Below are 17,616 nucleotides of genomic sequence, written 5' to 3'. Positions count from 1 at the left end.
TTACAGACTCCAATCACACAATTTATGCAAATAGTGCATTTCTGAACACAGAGGGGGATTTGATCAATGTCGACAAAACCACAGGACTATGTTTTCCTAATTACAAATGTATAAAAAGTTATTTTATTTGTATCCATTATGCCTGATACATTAGCTAGATATCCAGTATTTGTTACTTATAGAAACCAATTGCAAATAAGCAATGAGAGCTGGTTAGCAAATATCACCAGGGACATTCAGATCGCATTGCTTATTCAGCTACAACTAGTTTTTCACCAAAATATCCTAGGTTTTCTAGTCTAGGTCGTGATCATTCCAAAGGGCCGAAATGGCACACTGAATGGAATTTGCAGTATTAAATTCACAATGCTCTCTCTTCACAAGAAACAATATTCCCTAAAAACGATATTCACACGCAAAGAAAATGCGCAATACATTTTATTCAGGGTCCTGCTGTTGGTTTGCAATATGGCGGGGCTGTAACACAATGTATGGTTATAACATTGCCGGCATTTATTTTATTAATGTGTAGGATTTGGCCCATCCTTCTAGTCATACCTTTCATAACTGAATTCAAGAGTGCAGCTGTGCCCTTGCACTGCCAAAGTGTCTGGAAACAGCTGTGAGGATTCACAATACCTTAACCAGTAACACATTCAGCTCCACCCCAAGAAAGCCTGCCATGTGAGATCATGGTTAAAGGAGTATCCCATTATCGGCACAGGCTCCGCATAACTGTGTGAGCACAGAGAGAGGAATGTCACCTATAAAATATACAACTGTCCGAGAAAAACTATAGACCATTGATCCTCATCCTGCACCCCTTTACTATAAAGGCTGTATGCGCCACTCCACTCAGAAATGCAAAGATGCCAGGTGAAGTATTCCAAAATGAGACCAGATGTCATGTCGAACAGACGCTACTGTGACAAAAGGGGTACTCTCAAAAACAGCAGGAGTCAGGTTTTCCAGTGTCAAAAGGAGAACTAGACGTTATTGAGGCCCATTTGGAAAATGATCACGTTTATTTAACTGTGTGTTCACTACCAACTGCCGGCCTTGGACGAAGGCCTGGTTATAGCAGTCGGTAATAGTATAACAAATGTAGCATAGTGCGGACGACCACATGACGTCCCCCACAAGCAACTGCACTTGAAACGGGGCGGGTGGGGGTTCAGAAGCAGATGTCTAATGGCTTCAACTTTTTGAAGCCACACATAAGGCCAGGACATGTGCATTGCCATCAACACAACAGATCATGGAGGGAGTGGTTTCACTTTCAAATAGCAGAAAAACCATGGTCGGAATGAGGTAGTCTGCCACCAACTCAAATGCCAGAGTGGGCGTCAGCTACCGATTCACAAAATGCTATGATGACATTTCAAAGGGTCATGCTGAAACAATCTTATTTCCTTTCATAAACATAATTGGTATGCACATGTGAATGCATTTCAGCCTCAGTAGAAAAAGACTGCAACTGTGGAGTTTGGAAACTTAATTGCCATCAAGTATTGAAATCTCCATCTTGCTTATGATTAAAATCACAATTCTGCAGCGCTCCCTTGCATGCCAAGGGTGTGAGTTGGGACTGTAAAGGCTTGCAAAGAACTTTGGAAATTCACTCTCCAGTTAAAGAGCAAACAGCTCCAACCAACTGGAATACAGTCAGCTGACATCATCTCCAAGCAACCATTCCCAAAACCAAATAAAAAAGCAAATTCCACATAGTCACAATCATTACACTTTTATAGATATCAACTTTGACATTCATTTGATATTTAATACAAGCCAAAAACACATTAGACGCCTTCACACAGATCATTTTGTTTGACCACAATTGGAATCTATTAGATATGCATGTACTTACAACAAACTCCACACAGAGATCTATCATAGCATTTTCTCAACTGCGGTCCTTGAGCAGGGCCTTCCCCAAACAGTACACATTTTTGTTGTAACCCTGGACAACCACACCTGACTTCAATTATTCATCAACGACATGGCCCCCAAGAGGCACAGTGGTCTAAGTCACTACCTCAAAGTAGGCTGCGCCAATGGGGGGCAGGATTCTGAGTCCTGGTTGCAGCATACTGGGGTGCTGCAGGGAGATATGCAAATAGGGGAAATGTTTCGCAAGAAACATTTATCTTCGATGGAATGAATACACAGCTAAAGCCTACGACACAGGTTGGAAGAGTTAGCAAGGTAACGCACAAAGGCCAGGTTTATTCCTTTGGCAACATAGCTATCTAAATTCAGAAAAGCCTGGGTCTAGCCATGTATGCAGTATCCCTACAAACCTGAACCACATGGCTCCAGCTTCAGGTAAGAATGTTGGTGATTTCTTAACGGTACAGATGCACTCCTCCTGTACTAATTTTGCCATTGACACGTCCAAAGTAAGAACGTGCTCACAATGCCCAAAGTCATGTCTATGAAATACATTACAGGTCACGATCGAGTTGGTTTCCTGTTTCACCACCTCCATTTATACGAGACAAAACAGGTTATATATTGCCTGTGCCTTTTTTGTCCATTACTCACATACATGGAGAGGGCCTGAGGGTTTTGGTTATGTAACTACCATCTTTGTCAAAACACCTCAGGTAGAGAAATGTGTATGCAAGAGTTGCCACATGGGGTGGCAGCGCCCTGAACGCTGTTTAAAAGGTTGACTCCGCTGGAAATGTGTGCTGCAACGAGCTGGGCATTGCACTACAGGCTTCAGGTTGAAGTAACCTCAGGGCTGGAACCCAAAACCGATTTTTGTTTCACTTGTTTATTGTGGCTATTAGACAGAAGTAAAATCGGAACAATGGCCCTCATTCATGAAACGTGCGTACAATCAAATTTGATCGTACGATCATTTTACCAACAGTGCAGGTATTCATCAATATTATCTTTGTCGTATCCTTACGATCAAACTCAAGTCTGGATTGCCTGTGTGTGTGTGTGTGTGTGTGTGTCGCTAAACAAAACGACAAAACGTTGCCCGGCTTGCTTTTCCTAGTCACTCATGCCTATAGTATGGTCTTGGAGATCATGAATGGTCATTATAATTTCGGTGGCTGGCATCTTCATTAGCTAAAAGGTCTTAATAAATGATTAGTGAGAGTAGAAATAAACCAGTGGTTTTGAATTGAGCAGTTACCCTAATAATGGCAGAACTCGCTTTCTAAGGACCTCGGTGATGAGCTGAGACGAGAAAGGACATTCCGTCACCGCTCTGATTTACCTCAAGGAGAATGACGAATGGTTATTTAGCGCTTTTACGCTATAATTTATTCAGAAATATGTCTATTTATATACGGATGTTCGCCTCACCCGCTTACATTACGAGTGTCATATGTAAATAAGAACAGGTGCAGTGCGTTCTCGCGTCCTCAGCTTTATCAGATCTCATCTGCGATGACATCTACGCCTATTTTGACCAGGTGCGACTGTTTCGTGTATCACACTTGGAAATAATAGTTTGTCTCCTCCCACGCTTGAATCTGAGATCTTTCATGAATGAGGGCCAATGGACTAACTCGGCAAACTAATTTGAAGAGAATGTTCTGATCTCTGGCTGATCTGAGTAAAAATGACAGATTAAATTGTGATATCACCTGCTAAGATAGGCATTTGGCCACAACGAACCTTCTCTATGGATTGCACCCACCTGGTGTTCCAAGTCCAATCAGACCTTGATTAAAGGGGAATCTTTTTAAAAACCTGTGCAACTAGCTTCAAGATGTACATCTGGATTGGTCATGTCTTCTGTTTGATTATATACAATATTTCACATACAGTCATGCTGACCTGCAAGCCTATTGATAAAAATAGTTAGGACACTATTACATAACCAGATGTTGATTCTTATGCACATGAGATGCACACTGTTTGTCTTTGCTTCCCATGACCCCGACATGTGGTGAATGGCAATTTCCCAGAACAACTCTGAAGGCAGGAAATGAGTGAAGTTCAAAGGTTACTGAGATGTCTGCCACAACTGCTTCTGACTAGATTAACTCAATATAGTTACGCCTGAACAATGTAGGCTAGAATTAATTGAAAGATAGATATGCACATCTGGCCCCTCTGGTTGTGGACCACTAATTTGGTAAAACCCCTTAGAACTGCAATTCTCAGCAAATTGCAATTTCCTTCAACAAGGGTCTAGAACTGTATTTTAGGAGGCAGAAAATGAGGGACAAGTTAAAGGGCTTTGGAATGACATAAGACACCATGAGCTACAAAAGCCATATTTTCCAACTGATGTCATTTCAGATGATCTCACATGTTAAACAATTCCACCATAAATTAGCTGAAATATACGTTTCTTTCTAAACTTGAAGAGTACAATAATGTAGACTGCAGCTAAGCTGACAGCTCACAGTTCTAAAATTATAGTGCTCAGAATGAGACATACCTGGAGCCAGACAGCCGTCGCCGGGGAGTTCCTTGGGACCCATTCTCATCCATGTCTAACTGCATAGGTTTAACAAAATCCCTCGGACTACCGACAAAAAAGAAAATTACACAATTATTCATAATTCCGAAATAAAAATGCACAAGCATTAAGATCTGTCCAATCCGAGTGCCAGCTGTGGATGAGCGAACCATTGGTCGTACCCCTTAAACAATGAGAATTTAAATGTTGCCAGGAATGCGGCAAAGGTATTAACGCACAGACATTAACGCACAATTAGGATAATTAAAGGTGCCACACATCTCTTACCATGAATGCCCCTGGCCCTCCGTGCAGCTGTCAACTTTCATCAGTCTTTTTTAGGTAGGAAAGAACTAACTATAACGCACAAAATATACCGTTGACTCGTTCAATGATCCATTAGGCTGTGTTCTTATTATTATGGAACTCCCACTTCAATCTCCAACTCTTCAATCTCCAACTCTTGATCCACACAACAGTCGCTGCTCGATCTATTCCAGTACGCTGCCAGCACAATCCAGTCTTTTCTCCGTCTAGCCACTAGTGTACATTTCAAAGTTGTTACACGATGTTAACAACCCTGCTAACTTGTCTCTGCCGAATTCAAAACAACTTTCTAGTCAGACGTCCAAACGTAAGACTATTTCGGTAGAGATTCATCTAAGAACAAGTCAGCGAGCCCAAATAATAAACCTTTATGTGACGTCGAACCTCACTGCACCCTCTGTGTACTCCGTAATGTTTCCTCCCAGCGGTGAGTGATCTCTCCACTCCAGAAAGAATACGAGCGTTTGGGTGTTCTATATTAATTGAAAACATGTATTGCAGGAGCAAATGATACATTCAACTTTTTCAATATTATTCATATTCGTGCCATTTGAAGTGAAAAAATGTGTACCGTTTGACGACAGGTAGGCTATTTCAGGACTACTAGTTATGGAAATTAGCCATAGCCTAATATGAAATGCTAGTTCCCCTCTATCCAACTGAGTAAATTGAACAAAAGTAATGAAACTCAACACACCTACGTTATTAAGCGCTGGTATTAGTTCACATCATGGCAAGAATTTAGCCTTTTTATTCATGTTATAGCGACATCATGTGGTAGGTTTCTCAAAAGTAAATTCCTGCAATATTAAAGGTGGAACTGTTTAAAAATCTTATACATTGAATATTGGCACTTGTTATTCAGACATCAAAGTCAAATAGTAAATTATGAAACATTAGTTGCAGGCATAATAAATCCATAATGAGTAGTGAAGCCACAATGTGGTATCTAAAACTCAGTGGAATTCTGAAGGAGTAGCTCAGTGGTTGGTGTGGAGGTTGAAGAGGAGGGGTTTGAGGCTGAGCAGTAGAACATCTCCGCTCCGTGGGAGCAGTCCTGGGGGAACATGACTGCCATGACAAAACCGGTTATCATGACAAAGACGCCAGCTATGAGGAGGAGACAGGGGATGCGGTTTTCACCGGCGAACCAGCGTTCTGTTGAAAGCTTGAGGTAGCAAGCTGATGGAATGATGAAAATTAAAGGTGTGGCACTTATAACACCCTGAAAGACAACCGAATCATTGTTATCAATGGGGCTGCCGTTTAACACATAGAAAATATAGATGTAAGTCGCACAACAGTTTAAAAGACACCTGACTTACATTCAGCACCAGGACAATACCCAGACAGTCATAGGCCAAGGACAGTGCAGTGCACGTCCCAACTAGAAGCAGTGTAACAGCCACGTGCGAATAGTTGTTGAGGGTCCCGTTAAAAAAGACGTTGGAGACCACCTACACACACAAGGGAGAGTGTAAGAAACCGATGCGCCGCAGGTGGTTTCCCTTCAAATGAACGAGCGCTGCCACACATGAGAAGTTTCATACTAGAGACACAAGTGAAATTCTACCTCTCTGGTTACAAGACACTCCAGAGGAAAAGTTGTTATTATACTGACGCAAAAACAGAAGCGACCAAATGTGGCCAGGTCATCGTTCCTGCAGTAGTTTTCGAAGATGTCACCTGGAAATACAGGTCAGAAAGAGGTCAGGTATAGAACTTGTTCAGAGTGATAAAGCAGTGGACCGTCCTTTTAATGATGTGAGTTGAAATACCTTGTGTGTACCCGGTGAACGTAGCATATCCAGCCGCAGCAAACAGAGCACTGATAATCAAAGCAGAACCAACAGAGAAGTGGGTGACCCGGGACCAGTTACTCAGACTCGGCTCCTTCATCGAGGCATAGATCATGAAGCTGTTGTGATGGCAGATAAAGGCTGCCGGATAAAGGAATATGGCAAAGTGTTACCATCTGTCACACAATGCAAGTTACATTTTTGTATTTGTGTTATGAGCCATTATAAAAACCGAATTGGTTTCATAATTCTAAAGAATCGTGTACAGATGTATGGGCCATTATGCATTCCCAATAGTGCAACTTCCTCCACTATCCTACCACCCCACGCTGGGCTTGAACCCATGATCCTCTGCTCAAAAAACACATGACGCTCTCCTTAACAACGGGCCAATGACTTGACCCTCCTCTCGCATGGATCGCTCCATTGACAGCATTTCAAACTAGCTGTGGAGTTAGCTTACTGTATGTTCTCAACTCCATTGCACTGATGACAATAGATGTACTGTGGAATAGAACTCACCAAAAGACATGACGCCAACGGCCTGGATTGCATTCCACCTTGCAAACACCCACGCACTCTCTGTAGGGGGACTAAGAACACAAATTCATTGGAAGGACATTTTCTTAGCCATTTTTTATAATCCTGCTCAAGGCAATTCAATAGTCATTTAGTTGACTGATATGTGAAATAAAAATTAAGTGCTGAATGGGTTGGAATGTTGTATAGGGCGAGTGAACAGATGTGTGGCAGTGTTCAATGATATAATATACATCTTTGGCCCGAGGGTAGCGGCTCGGATGAGAACGATGACGAGGATGAAAAGAGTCAACACCATGGACAGTAAGGACACCTGGAATCACAGAAAAATGCTTTAGCTCAGGAATTACAGAACGATTGACTTTTATATCAGTGTCACGATATGTAATTCAGACCTACCTTTCCTAGCTTTGATACATTCCGGAAGAGAGACAGCGGTAGTGTGAACAGAATGGTGGATACTGCAATGACAAAATGTCTTTCTGCAAGCATGTTGCCTGGTCCAACTGCAAAAGCATGCATAAACATGTTTCAGCGACGAAACATTTGTTGTTGTTTGGATTTAATTCCACCACATTTTGACTTATTTCCTGTTTTAATGCAATAACATATTAATATACAGTGCTGTCAGTGAGTACACTGCCTTACGATTGTATTTTTTTACATTATATTTCATATTAACTTGAACAAAAGAAAGAGGTTGCCCAGTTCAATAGTAAATGTATATGTCAACTTTTGCCATCATTTCACCAAAATATATTGAAATGCAATTTTCCTTGTGCAGAAATATAAGTATACCCCCTATTGCATCAGTGATGCCCACTTTGACATAAATTCCATCATAGCCATTTCTTGTTACTATCCTCTTTCTCGTCACCTTCTCAAACACCATTAAATGAGAGAGCCAGAGGTCCCTCCCCACTGGCTTCTCCTCCAATGGGGTTTGAGTAAATAGGAAGAGAGAAAAGAGGATTAGAAAATGTAGACCTTTCCTGTGTGTTCAATTATCTTTAGCTAACAGTTGGCCCTTGTGAGCCTGTTTCTGGATATCTAAAACAAACCATTTCTTCCTATCACCTTGCAAGCTTACACTTGGCAGTACATTTTGACAATAAGAGAACAGTTTGACTTGGATCCCCCATAGATATTTTTAAATCATGTGAACTTTATCTTTCAAGTGTTGAAATATCCATAGTTCCAATACAAATTATTTTCAGTTCGTATACTTCCTCACAGCACTGTAGCTTAGTCGTGGCTTATATCATTGAGGTACAATAAAGTATAATAAAGTACAATATGACATACTCTACCTCCAGGTATTCTCAGAAATACTTTGGCCAATGTGTCACCAGTTATAATGTTGTAGCTGATCATAGCTGGGGCAGAAACATTTGTTACAATCCAAGTCTCATATTGACCCTGTAGAACTTTAAATGAGAAATCTGAACATTAGCCAAACTTAACAAACCCTTTCTGACCTAAATATGGATGCATTTGTAAAAAAAAACTATTTTGTCATCCCACAGCTCTAGTGTGTGAAGGAGTGCTCACCCTCTCCCAGTCATTTTTGTCCGGGTGCCATTGAGTTATGAAAGAGATTGATGCTGCTCCCTGAGACTGGAACATGATCATGTACACTGCAGTCATTGTCAGGTGAGGGCACCGCCCTCAGGCAAAAGGGTATTTTTTGGGGGAGTCCCATAAAAAGCAATTGAAAATGTTGAATTTGCGCCTTGAGTGACGTAGGAATTTACTAATTGAGCTGAATGAATTCAGCCAGGTGAAAACCAGTCGCGGCATACCAACAGTAGCCAGGACCTTGCTGATTTGACCACTGTAACGACTACACTGGACATACATACAAACACACCATGTGAAGGGTTAGTCCCATATTTCATGAGCTTGAAAGATCATTCCAGAAAAGTTCACTCCATACTGTACGTTCAAAGGGATTATTTCAGTTACAAATTTGTTCACATCTCTGTTCGTGAGCATTTCACCTTTTCCCGGGATAAAGTAGATCGAGCGTACACCCTCAGCCCATCATTCACGTTTTACCCCGTCACATCCATGTGGACTTGTGAGTGCACCCGCTGTGGTGTTAGACACTACTTCAGTTTGCATTGAATTGTGGATGATATCAATCCAGTAAGTGAGCAAAGATGTTCACTCGTGCCCTTAAGATAAATCAAGGGTGGATGGGAATGCTTTTGTGAATTGGATCAGCACCTAGGGCAATAAAACTACATCTGGTTTCGTTGGGTATTCTTCCAAGGGAAAGTGGTGAGGGCAAGGGCTAAGGGGACAAAAACATGGTAATCTGCAGCCGCTGATTAAAAAGAATGGTAATACCTAAATTCACTTTGTGCTGGAAACCGTAAAAGGCCACACTAAAATGTAGAATGAATTGTTCCACACCACCATGCCACAGATGTCTCTAGTTGAGGGTGTGTGTTTTGGGGATGCTGACTGCTGGGATGTCTACTAGAGCTGTTGCCAAAGACTATTCATTTATGTACCATAAGCTGCCTCCAATGTGGTTTAGGACAAACATTTTAAAGTTCTTCACTTTCACCTTCTCTGCTATTCGGACATTATGTTAAAAACAGTACCAAAAAAGATATTCAATATTGGAAACAATCCCTATAAATGTAACTAGTGAAGAGTTTTGAATTTTAAACATTTCATGGAGAGTTTTATATTGGTAGCCTCTGTGTGGTTCAAGGGCTTTACCAAGCATATAGCCAATATGAAAAATCTCACTCTCCTACTCTTTCCCTAAAATTTCCTCAACATAATTTTTTTTAAGATCATATCATTCAACAAATCAGTTTGTTTAACTATAAACATTCTCCCAATTTTTTATAATCCTTGCTCAATAAGAATTGGTCATTTACTTTAAAATTGAAATTGACATTAAGACTTACCAATGAAAGGATATAGGAATTGCAGTAAAGACAGGATCAAATATCCAGTCAAACCAAAAGTGCTACGTACAAGTGATTGGTAACTATTTGTCCCTGAAAGATTCCCTCCTTTTATTAACAAGATGATAGAATAGTCTGCAGGAAAGAAACAGAAAATCACAATGTCAGTAACATTTATTTTATCAAAGGGAATTCTTTACAGTCATCACCATCACTTACCGGTTATAAATGCTACCAAAACCAGGAGCAATAGGCCAAGGGGAAGGCCTGCCTGGTTCAAGGAGTATGGCAAACCTGAACAAATAATTTAGTTGACAGATAATGCAATTTGTTCAATTTTACCACGTACATATTATTCAGAAAATGCATACGCTACCGTTCAAAGGTTTTGGGTCACTTAGAAATGTCCTTGTTTTTCATGAAAACATACATGAAATTTGTTTGAATAGGAGATATAGGAAAATGTATAGGAAATATAGTAATTAACAATCATTAGAAATAATGATAATTTAAATAAGAATTTTGTCTTTCAAACTTTGCTCTTATCAAAGAGTCCTCCATTTGCTGCAATTACAGCCTAGCAGACCATTGGCATTTGAGTTGTCAATTTGTTGAGGTAATCTGAAGAGATTTCACCCCATGCTTCCTGAGGCACCTCCCACAAGTTGGATTGGCTCAAATCAAGCGCTGTCCACAGGGTATGGCATTGTGTTGCAAAATGGAGTGATAGCTTTCCTTTTTCAAGATCCCTTTACCACCACCAAAGCACCCCCAGACCATAACATTGCGTCCACCATGCAAGACAGTCACTCCTCATGCATTTTTTCATTTGGTCTGCGTCTCACGAATGTTTGTGATCTGAACACCTCAAATTTATATTCCAATATTTTTTCTAATCTTCCTCTGTCCATTGTTATTTTTCTTTTGCCCATCTTATTATTTTCTTTATATTGGCCAGTCTGAGATATTTTTTTAGCAAATCTTGTGGGTACTATTTAATGAAGCTGCCAGTTGAGGACATGTGAGGCCTCTATTTCTCAAACTTGCTTAGTTGTGCAACGGGGTTCTGTGCTTTGTTCTGTGCAGGGAGTGGTACAGAGCAATGTATGAAATCTTCAGTTTCTTGGCAGTTTCTTGCATGGAATGGCCTTCATTTCTCAAACAATAATAATTTTCAGAAGAAAATTATTTGCTTCTGGCCATTTTGAGCCTGTAATCGAACCTACAATTTCTGATGCTCCAGACCCTCAACTAGTCTAAAGAAGGCCAGTTTTATGGCTTCTTTAATCAGCAGCACTAACATAATTGCAAAAGTTTTTTTAATGATCAATTAGCCTTATGAAATTATAAACTTGGATTAGCGAACACAACGTGCCATTGGAACACAGGACTGATGGTTGCTGATAATGGGCCTTTAGGCCTATAGATATTCCATAACAAATCTGCCGTTTCCAGCTATAATAGTCATTTAACATGTCTACACTATATTTCAGATCAATTTGATGTTATTTTAATGGACAAAAAATTTGCCTTTCTTTCGAAAACAAGGACATTTCTCAGTGACCCTTTCTTTTGAATGGTAGTGTATATATTTTAGTTTCCTTCAATTTGAATGAATTTGTTGATTTCCGCGATGTAGAGAGTTGACGGAGCAAAATCGTAATAGATATATTTTTTAGAAACGGCACTGTCAGTGGTCACGTGAAGGCAGAAACCGCCGGAGACTGATGAATGTTTTTAGAATATCCTGGATGTTCTGAACAACATCTGTCAAAAAGGGTATCTTTGCATCTCTTTCCTCAGTGTATTTTACGTTATGGCTTATAGAAATGTTAGGCATATTACAAGAATAACGTTCCACAGTACAAAACAGTCATTTACCTATTACTCCAGATCCTATTATTGAATTGATGAAATTAAAAGACGCAGATGTCATTGAACTTTTTTCTTCTTCTCTAACTTGCTTCTGCGAAGCAAGCAACGGTTTCCCGTCGCCATTCTCAATCTAGGATTAAATGAACTGGTATTATAAGTAATGTCGTAGAATGGTGTTCATTGTTGTGAGGATAAATGTTAGGGTATTATTATATGCAAGTCACCAGAGCCTACCTGTTGTGCGTCCCGGACATCACTATCCTGTATTGATGTATTCATTTTTATTTAACCAGGTGTAACAAGTGTTTCCGTCAATGTAAGTCTTGCGTCCGCATTTCTGCCTTAAAATGTATTAACTTGGCAAAAAAAGTTTTCTGAACTGAGTCCGCCCATGAATAAACCATGTAACAGCAACTGGCCTAGTAAAACACTGGGTGCGTTCCAGATTGGTCTAGAAATGTTTTGCACAAGCGCAGATTATGACACAATTGCATTGTACGTGCTTACAAAGCTGCGCAGAATTGGGTACCTGGAACGCATCCAAATATGCCTATAATCCGCGATCGACACACATAGCCATTGGAGTGAAATGAGGAGATTATTAGGCTATCCTCGCTATGTCTTTGTTAAACTGAACAAGGGAAATTTGATAATGCAATACAAATAGCCATAACATTAATTTCTGAAACAAGATCAGAGAAATCAGACTAATAGAAGAATGGCTTGTCAGCCTTTAGAATCGAGCTTATTCTAATAATTACTAGCAGGTTTATGGGTCGACAGGTGAAGTACCAGCTCAGCAGGATTCCCCACCCTGATTTATTTGACACAGACAGCCCAATTCTGATATATTTTTTCAGCTCCTAAAAAGTTTTTTGATATGGAGAGATTTAATGTGACAGTTCATAAGACCAACAGCATTGTTCAACATCTCATTGATAACAGGAACAACTCAGAATAAATAGTAGTCATAACTTATGCATTGTCACCCTTATTCTAAATAAATTCTGACACAAAGATCAAAACAGCCATACATTTTATTTTGACTATTATTGACACTCATTGCTCCATACAAAAATGTTTCACTTTTTAAAGTTTTGGCTTGAATTGGGGCTCCACTTCTTCTTCGCGTTCTGTTTACCATTAGGGAAAGGCTTATCATTTGGATTGGTCTTTTGAGCCATCAGATCATCAGCTCTGACAAAGATTTGATTTCCAAAAATACGATGTGATTGGTTGAAGAATCTATTTTTGGAAATAAGATTTGAATCATGCAGCCTGTGTGAATAAAGCCAAAGTGCATAGAGCTTGGGTCATGTGTTCATATCAATTGTTCCATTATGATAGAAATGTACCCTACTGTACATCCCCCATGTGTGATCAAGTCAGCTGACATTAGGCCTGAAAGGCTGGAGGCAGTAAGGTCAGACGTTTTTTATTCTTGAAAGATTTTTTTTTTTTTAAAGGATTTTAAATCCCATGCAAAAAGAAAAAACAGAAAAACTACAAGTAAACCGTTTGACTTCTGAAATACAAGCTGGCCTGTCATATTGTAGACAATTGTGTGATATGAAAAACTTTACTGAGAGTAGCTGCTCTTCAGATTATATAAGTGTATGACATCACCATTCATTGTTAGCACAGGAAAATGCTAAAGCCTACATAATTATTGGCGTTTAAATATTTGGAATATGTAAAGCAATTGAGATCAAATTCAGCACTGCACAAAATGCCCCATTACACACCTGCTTTCAATAATGCTTCCTAGGATTTAAATACAGCAAAGAAGGATGATAGATAAATGATGTTCAACTCTGGCTGATTACTAATGAAAAATGTGGTAAATTCCAGTCTGAAGAATGAGGTGACTCCCATAGGCACTGTAATGATAGCAGCTTGGTCTGTCTGATGAACTACAAAAAATATATAGGGAGTGGGTTATCTCTGGCTCAAACCAGGCCATATTATTTGTCACTCAGAAAAGCTATGTCTCCATGTAGGAGCCATTTAGATATACACTCACCTAAAGGATTATTAGGAACACCATACTAATACTGTGTTTGACCCCCTTTCGCCTTCAGAACTGCCTTAATTCTACGTGGCATTGATTCAACAAGGTGCTGGAAGCATTCTTTAGAAATGTTGGCCCATATTGATAGGATAGCATCTTGCAGTTGATGGAGATTTGTGGGATGCACACCCAGGGCACAAAGCTCCCATTCCACCACATCCCAAAGATGCTCTATTGGGTTGAGATCTGGTAACTGTGGGGGCCATTTCAGTACAGGGAACTCATTGTCATGTTCAAGAAACCAATTTGAAATTATCTGAGCTTTGTGACATGGTGCATTATCCTGCTGGAAGTAGCCATCAGAGGATGGGTACATAGTGGTCATAAAGGGATGGACATGGTCAGAAACAAGGCTCAGGTAGGCCGTGGCATTTAAACGATGCCCAATTGGCACTAAGGGGCCTAAAGTGTGCCAAGAAAACATCCCCCACACCATTACACCACCATCACCAGCCTGCACAAGGCATGATGGATCCATGTTCTCATTCTGTTTACGCCAAATTCTGACTCTACCATCTGAATGTCTCAACAGAAATCGAGACTCATCAGACCAGGCAACATTCTTCCAGTCTTCAACTGTCCAATTTTGGTGAGCTTGTGCAAATTGTAGCCTCTTTTTCCTATTTGTAGTGGAGATGAGTGGTACCTGGTGGGGTCTTCTGCTGTTGTAGCCCATCCGCCTCAAGGTTGTGCGTGTTGTGGCTTCACAAATGCTTTGCTGCATACCTCGGTTGTAACGAGTTGTTATTTCAGTCAAAGTTGCTCTTCTATCAGCTTGAATCAGTCGGCCCATTATCCTCTGACCTCTAGCATCAACAAGGGAACCCACAGGACTGCCGCATACTGGATGTTTTTCCCTTTTCACACTATTCTTTGTAAACCCTAGAAATGGTTGTGCGTGAAAATCCCAGTAACTGAGCAGATTGTGAAATACTCAGACCGACCCGTCTGGCACCAACAACCATGCCACGCTCAAAATTGCTTAAATCACCTTTCTTTCCCATTCTGACATTCAGTTTGGAGTTCAGGAGATTATCTTGACCAGGACCACACCCCTAAATGCATTGAAGCAACTGCCATGTGATTGGTTGATTAGATAATTGCATTAATGAGAAATTGAACAGGTGTTCCTAATAACCCTTTAGGTGAGTGTAGTTAGTGTTGTATATTTAGGGCAATTTTGGACTATCATTTCTCACCACTAGAGGGCAGTTTCACAGGGGTTAGGGGTCAAGTGGTGGGTCAGGTGTGTATGGTGACAAGTATACAGGAAGTACACAGGGGTAAAGATGGAGATTCATATTAGCAAACTGCACTGTTCATCATCACCACGGTTAATCAACTTTCATCTGTCAACTAATAATTGTATTTGTTTAAATAAATAACTGTTTATTTGTGCCTGGACATTATTTTATTAGTGCATCAAAAAACACTTTTCCATCATTCATACTTTATATGAATTAAAAAAATAAGATCTTACAGTATCCACAACACAGCACCTTCTATCACTGTCTCTGAACACTGACATCTTCTAAATGAATGTATCCTAAAATGCGTTGGTGTAGTTTCTGTCGTTTCAGTGAGCAGCGTCCCAAAGGACAATCCCACTGACCACCATGCTTTTGTATCATTTATGCAGCAATAGGAAACCACTGGTTTGTAGATTAATGGCGTAAATCATTTACATTTTGATTTTGGCAAACTACTGTAGAAACGAATGTTAAGTGTAAATGATCAAGAAGTACAATACGTGTTTTTGTACCGTTTTCTCCCTAATTTGTGTGTATTCAGTTTGTGATTGAGGCCCTATTCATTACAACAACACACAGTGAACACTCAGTCGGTTTCGAGACATTTATCTTTGGGAAGCAACTATATACTCGCTTTAGTTGTTAAAACGGTGCTTACTTAACCAGGAAATCTAGACCGGAATTCTTACGCACTGGAAGGAATGTACAATCTAACTTTCAACCTGGATTTATCTCACAGACTCCAAAACTGCCACAAGGAGTCACTAAAGCTTGATGAAATAAGGCGAGACCCCAAATAACACTTGTTTTCCTCAGCACATGTATGAAAGGCTCAACATTGGATTTCATTTTGATATTGTTCCCTAAACGCCTGCCTGTATTCAGGTTCCCTAAAATACATTAGAAAACATATGGTGGTATTGCACAGGTATACAGTAGGACAATATATACATTTTTATACCGCTGCCCTCTTTTTTTTTTCAAATGTTTTCTTATAAACACATAACAAAAATGTTATTAGTCACACAGAAAACTGGTATTCTATATATTATATGAAATGAACACTTGTCTCATGTACGAGATAGATCAACATTGATGCACAAGTTAGTAACATTGTGTAGTGTTTATTTAGAGTAAATCCCTCACCAACAACTTAGTATCAAAGTTAACTACTATATGTATCCCATACTACATCCATACTTTAACCACCTTCGGAAATGATTGACACTTAAGAAAATGTCTTTAATATGTCAGAGAGACCAACATGTATTAGTTTCAGTGATACCAAACTGTTGCCTGTAAGTTCATTATCTCTTCCCGACATCCACCACCGCAGACATTATTTCTGATCACGCGTACAGCCCTGCATCACTGCTGTCATTGGTACCTAGTAACAACCGGAAGCGCAACAGAATGCTCTGAACAAAACGACTGTGACAATTGAATCACGCTCTTGTGTGATATTTTTTTCCATTTATAGGAAATACTAAATCAACAGATGGCAGAGGGAAAACCTTTTGACATTTGACTATCTTATCCACATGCGCGCGTCAGAAACCTTTTTACTCGGGAAAATCAACACCAAGGCGTGCCTGACGATTATTGTCGGATTCTTCACCTGCTTTGCATGAGAAACTAATGGTGAGTCAAGAAGATGGAGATGGGTGACATAGGGCTGTCCAATGGTAATCATAGCTGTGTCGTTTAAATAACTGTCTAAATAACTATAATTTATTATTATAGTAACTTAATTTCTCTTGAAAATGCGAGTGTGGGCTGTCCCTTGTTTCCAAAATTGATGCGTCAAAGCTGATGGAAAATAATTGGGGGGAAGATGCCTGGAGGGCTCGGGTACAATAATGAGCTATTGGTAACACACTATTCCATGATGTGTACTCTATCTCTGACATTCAAAACACTATAACAGAACTTCATATGTACTACATGTACACAAATAATTGAGTATAGTGTCCACTATCTTCCTGTGAATAGAAAAGTCTCAGGTTAATAAAACAGATTGTTGAGGCTGACCCACCATGAAATTAATTGGGTGACACTTGGAGGTATTCCAACCTGTTAGATTCGTATCAACAGTGGTCTATACTGAAACTGAAACAGGCCGACAATAGCCTACACTTAAGAACCTACTGTAGTAGATTGGTCTGATATAACAGAAACATTTGAGGCTATGAGGGCTGAGTCAAGAATGGAGTTCGATTTTATCTCACTGGCAAATGTGTTTTTATGTATTTATCTGCGGTATAAGTCTGCCATAACCCATCAAATATGAATTTACGATACGATTAAAATTCACAAATCAAGCCTGTTCGAACGCAATTTACAGGCCGTTGTTATTTCTAGTGTCGCCGACGCCCTTAATATACAACATTTCTCG

At 39.9% G+C, this 17,616-nt stretch overlaps 3 protein-coding genes across 7 annotated transcripts in view; 1 reads left to right on the top strand and 2 right to left on the bottom strand.

The window, feature by feature from the left end:
• Nucleotides 1-4,830, bottom strand: part of cobll1b (cordon-bleu WH2 repeat protein-like 1b) — a 28,364-nt gene extending 23,534 nt beyond the window's left edge. Inside the window, exons 1-2 of one of the 2 annotated variants that reach the window (XM_010890884.5) lie at nt 4,721-4,830; nt 4,412-4,498 (exon numbers count right to left, since the gene is read on the bottom strand). In XM_010890884.5, the coding sequence (XP_010889186.2) occupies nt 4,412-4,498; nt 4,721-4,761 (128 nt within the window). In that variant the 5' untranslated portion in view covers nt 4,762-4,830. Of the gene's footprint in view, nt 1-1,867; nt 1,953-4,411; nt 4,499-4,720 lie in introns of those variants that run through there. The other variant, XM_010890886.3, reaches the window with a different exon arrangement.
• Nucleotides 4,831-5,493: 663 nt separating this feature from the next.
• On the bottom strand, nt 5,494-12,316 carry slc38a11 (solute carrier family 38 member 11). Of its 2 annotated transcripts, XM_010890881.3 has the most exons (12): nt 12,135-12,316; nt 11,907-12,030; nt 10,245-10,319; nt 10,026-10,160; nt 8,409-8,474; nt 7,498-7,604; nt 7,332-7,411; nt 7,081-7,151; nt 6,538-6,699; nt 6,333-6,445; nt 6,085-6,216; nt 5,494-5,984 (listed from the first exon to the last, which is right to left on the bottom strand). In XM_010890881.3, the coding sequence occupies exons 1-12, from the start codon at nt 12,177-12,179 to the stop codon at nt 5,709-5,711; spliced, it is 1,386 nt and encodes a 461-aa protein (XP_010889183.1). In that variant the 5' UTR covers nt 12,180-12,316; the 3' UTR covers nt 5,494-5,708. The 2 variants fall into 2 exon arrangements, with proteins under 2 accessions (XP_010889183.1, XP_034142859.1); XM_034286968.1 differs by lacking the exons at nt 10,026-10,160; nt 10,245-10,319; nt 11,907-12,030; nt 12,135-12,316 and adding an exon at nt 8,650-9,999.
• A 4,291-nt stretch (nt 12,317-16,607) lies between these two features.
• The window catches only part of scn1laa (sodium channel, voltage-gated, type I-like, alpha), a 34,820-nt gene continuing 33,811 nt past the window's right edge, over nt 16,608-17,616 (top strand). For all 3 annotated transcript variants that reach the window (XM_010890880.3, XM_020054824.3, XM_020054822.3), the window contains exon 1: nt 16,608-16,862. The gene's annotated coding sequence lies outside the window, so the exon portion shown is untranslated. The remainder of the gene's footprint in view (nt 16,863-17,616) is intronic.

The sequence above is a fragment of the Esox lucius genome, chromosome 16 (assembly GCF_011004845.1).
Source record: "Esox lucius isolate fEsoLuc1 chromosome 16, fEsoLuc1.pri, whole genome shotgun sequence".
NCBI classification, from domain to species: domain Eukaryota; kingdom Metazoa; phylum Chordata; class Actinopteri; order Esociformes; family Esocidae; genus Esox; species Esox lucius.
The sequence above is the reverse complement of the archived record's forward strand: the minus strand, read 5'-3'. Positions and strand labels throughout refer to the sequence as shown.